Source organism: Vicia villosa, linkage group LG6 (assembly GCF_029867415.1).
Source record: "Vicia villosa cultivar HV-30 ecotype Madison, WI linkage group LG6, Vvil1.0, whole genome shotgun sequence".
NCBI lineage: Eukaryota > Viridiplantae > Streptophyta > Magnoliopsida > Fabales > Fabaceae > Vicia > Vicia villosa.
The window spans coordinates 48616004-48620077 of NC_081185.1; the positions used below are offsets into that span (position 1 = coordinate 48616004).

General features: G+C 32.8%; 1 protein-coding gene across 1 annotated transcript; it reads left to right on the forward strand.

Moving 5' to 3' along the window:
• The first annotated feature begins 2830 nt into the window (after positions 1–2830).
• On the forward strand, positions 2831–3702 carry LOC131611495 (nuclear transcription factor Y subunit B-like). Its single transcript, XM_058883498.1, has 2 exons — positions 2831–3167; positions 3249–3702. The coding sequence occupies exons 1-2, from the start codon at positions 3070–3072 to the stop codon at positions 3538–3540; spliced, it is 390 nt and encodes a 129-aa protein (XP_058739481.1). The 5' UTR covers positions 2831–3069; the 3' UTR covers positions 3541–3702.
• The last annotated feature ends 372 nt before the right edge of the window (positions 3703–4074 follow it).

The window sequence follows — 4074 nt, forward strand, 5'->3', positions numbered from 1 at the left end:
AATATTAGTGAGTTTGTGTGATTTGAGTGAGAGGTTTCCTAGTTTTAGGACTTCTTAACCACAGAAACTGTCAAGTATATTGAGATCACTAGGCTTGAGGCTTCACTTTGATTCTGCTAGTTCTCAAAAAACAAAATTATTAGACTGACCAACTTTTGGCTGTGACAAATATACAAGTGGTTTTGGAATTAGCTTGGTAATTATCATGAGTCCATTTTCTCTTAGCTCTAGCTTTTAGGACAATTAATAGTATGACATGGTATCCTAATTTGACCCTTTATCTGTTTTAAACTCAAGTAGTCAATAATCCCTTTGTAATAAATCAGTAACTATTCATTTACAATGGCCTTGCTGTGATTTCTTATGTTTTCTTATTCATGTTTCAATTATACGTTTGGGAATTATGATTGGTTATGTTGCTAGGGTGGATTGCATTGCCTATGCAATATTGTACTCAACGAGATTCACTAGCTTCTCAACTCTATTCAATTGTAGGAATGATCACATTTCTCTAAATGTGATCAACCAATGTACTTTTCATTATATCATTTGGTTAAGAATATATGACATTATTAATAATTGCTAGCTATTGTTATACTTCAACTTTAGAATTTTGTGTGTAATGGTATTTGCTAATAAATACTTTCAAGCCAGAAAAGTTTTAGAGTTTGCACCCTTACATAGTTCAAAGTGGTTTTGAAACTTACAAAAGACGTATGTTTGATGGTATAAAAGCAGTTACTGTCGGTTGCAAGAGATTAACTAATTTAGATTTTAAACATTGTGAAAAAATTGATGACTCGGGTTATTGGGCCCTTTCTTTTTATTCACAAAATCTACAGTAGGTCAGTGATATGAACTTTACTCAGTTACATTGTCACTGTTCTTAATCTTCTGACTTAAATTTTCCCTCTAAATCAAAAGTATGTCCCTTAGTCATCCATGCAATTTTCCCCATATTATGGTATTCCAATTTCCAACATAACAAACAATTTTTATTGCCCAATTATTATGGTATTATAATTTGTAGGTGCATATGTTGATTTTCTTTCAAATAGTTAATATTCTGCTATTCAATTATGCAAACACAAATTTACAATGATGCAAACAAAATGTTCTGTTAGTATAAGAAGTTCTAGTTCAAACTAAACATATCTATGATGATGGCAGATAAATTTGAGCTATTGTAATGTGTCAAATCATGTGTTATGCTTACTTATGGGTAACCTAAAAAGTTCCTGGATGCCAAGCTGGTGTATCTCACCAATGTCACTATACAAGGGTTGGAACTTACCCTTAGATCTTGTTGTGGCCGAATTAAAAACGTTAAAGAGAGTAGCTGACATCTTAGCAATTGACATTTAAGGGCTCGTAAAGGTGAAAATACATTCCTTTACTGTTATTCCGGATAAATATGTCTCAAGCATGGTTCAAAGCTGCAACTATTGTTGACAACATTTATTAAACATTACATCATTTGTTTCCATATCTTCTCTTGGTTTCTGTAGTAACTCTTAAATTTAGAAAATAACAAAATATCTTGCAAGAAGTATTTGATCTTTATAAAATTTTAGTTGTTACTTTTTGTCATCAAACCTTTTGTGTCAATAGGTTGAAGCTCGCCTGGTAAATCCGGCATTTCTTCGAATGATCAAAGAGAACTATGCTTATGGTATGTGATTCTACACTACAATACCTTTGTCAAACGCTCATTTTTAAGGAAAATTTTTCTTCATAAGCTTTCATAGCAATATGAACTAACAGTGTAAACAAGTGGAGATTAAAAAAAGAAAAGTGAAACTAAATATGTCGTTTGCCTTTGTGGATATAGGGCATTCAGTGGGTGATGACATCTTTATCTTCATAGGAGCTACCAAAGATTATCAAACTTTGGAATGTATCGGGGCTCGAGGCTCTTCCAAAGCAAAAACCAGATTTGCACCAAATGACACAACAGAGTTATAGAACCCCATAATTTGAAATCTCACCTTAAATGCACTTTTAGCAGACAATGTATTGCCCACAACAATGGTGTTTCACACAAGGAGACCAGCAGTTCTACACAGAGTAAAGGTCACCAACAAATCGTTACACCATTGGTTACAAAGTTTAGTGTAAAATAGTATTTGATGACTTCTTCAGTTTCTTAATTACAAAATCAATATCTTCATTGCTTATATTAAAAAAACTCATGGGAATTATGTACATATGTTAGATATCTTCAATTTATGGGCCATCCTCCACTTCATTATCCTACTCGTATTATATGAACACATTTCACATAATCATGAAAATTTTAAACATGTATTCCACGAATATTCCAAGGAAGATAAAATTAGAGTATAGGATTCTCATGCATACCTTGTGAATGTATGAGTTGTTACCTTTACCCGGACCTGCAACAATAATTCCTCTTTGTTGCCTGCCAATGTGCCAAGTTCGTAATATTAAGTGTTAACGACTTTGTTGCAAGAAATGATTTAGAATCCCTTAGAACATCTCTCATAATATCATTCATCATAAAATATAATAAAGCTAGATGAGTATTTTGGCAAATTTGCCAAGTGTCAACTTTTTAGAGTCTTTACTATTTATATAATTGCTATTTGGAGAAATGTTTCTATAATTATCTTTAATTGTTTTTTAATATTTAATTAATTATGTTTTGGTAAATCTAAAAAAACACTTTTATCTAATTGGTCAATTATCTATTTTTTTAGGGTTAAAATAGATCCCGCATAATATTAACTCTATTAATTAATCTTCTGAACGGATATTAATTGTAATATTTATTTTCAACACAAACGTTTCGTTTCCTGTGCTTTCTCAATGCAAATGTTTCGTTTTGTTCCAATGCAGAAATATTTCTTTAATTTCAAAAAAATATATCAAAATAATACACTCTTTCTCTCTCTAGGGTTTCAGTTTCGCTATATTTGTTAGGGTTTCGACGAACATCCGATGCTCTGGCGAGTCCGGGGGTGGAAGCCACAAGAGCGGTGAGTACAGTCCGCGCTCTAACATCTGCGAGCAGGATAGTATCTTCCTATCGCGAATATCAGCCGCACCATGAAGAAGACTCTCCCTGCTAATGGTAAAATCGCAAAGGATGCTAAAGAGATTCTCCATGAATGCGTCTTTGAGTTCATCAGCTTCATCGCCAACGAGTATGTTTGATTTTCTTTTTCTCTTTGATTCGTACAGTGAATTGATTGTAATTTTGATTTGGTTGTATTGAAATTGTGCAGGGCCTCTGATAAGTGTCAAAGACAGAAGAGGAAGACGATTAACGATGATGATTTGCTTTGGGCGCTAGGTTTCGAGGATTATATTGATCCTCTTAAGATTTACCTTAAGATACAAGAGGTAAATTCTATTTCAGTTTACTGTTTTTCAATTTTTTGGTATTTTACTTTACAAGCTTTTCTGGTACCCCCGGTGAGAACAAATGAGAATTGGGTCCTCTGGCAATGTTTAAAGGGTTGTTTTGAATTTTTATTGTTGTTGTACTTTTTACTAATGGTAACTCTTTTTCTTTAATTTGTCGTCGGTCAATTGGAAATGTTGCAGATGGAAGTAATTTCAAATCCTTTATTTTATAGCGAATTTTTTGTTTTGTGAGCACATCTTTGTAATGGTTTTGCACAAAAATTTTGTTCCAGGGTGATACCAAGGGCTCCGACAATGGTGGAGATTCGGCTGCTAAGAAAAATCTTCAACAATGTTCTAATCCTCAGGTAAAAAACATAGTTATTTTATTGTTGGAACACACTGCTACAAAGGAAAAAAAAGAACAGAAAAATATTATCTGATTTTGATGTGTTTTGTTGAAATTGCAGAAATGTTTCGTTTTGATTTCAGAGTAATTTTCAACACATTATTTTTGTTTCCTGTTCTCTCTCAATGCAAACTTTCGTTTTGTTTACAATGCAAACATTTGTTTCCTGTGCTCTCTCAATGCAGAAACGTTTCATTTTGATTTCAGTGTAATTTTCAACATATTATTTGGTATCTCTTTCTCCGTAGAAGTAGAAGTAGAAAAGGGAAAGATGAGTGTATTGAAAATTTGGGGAA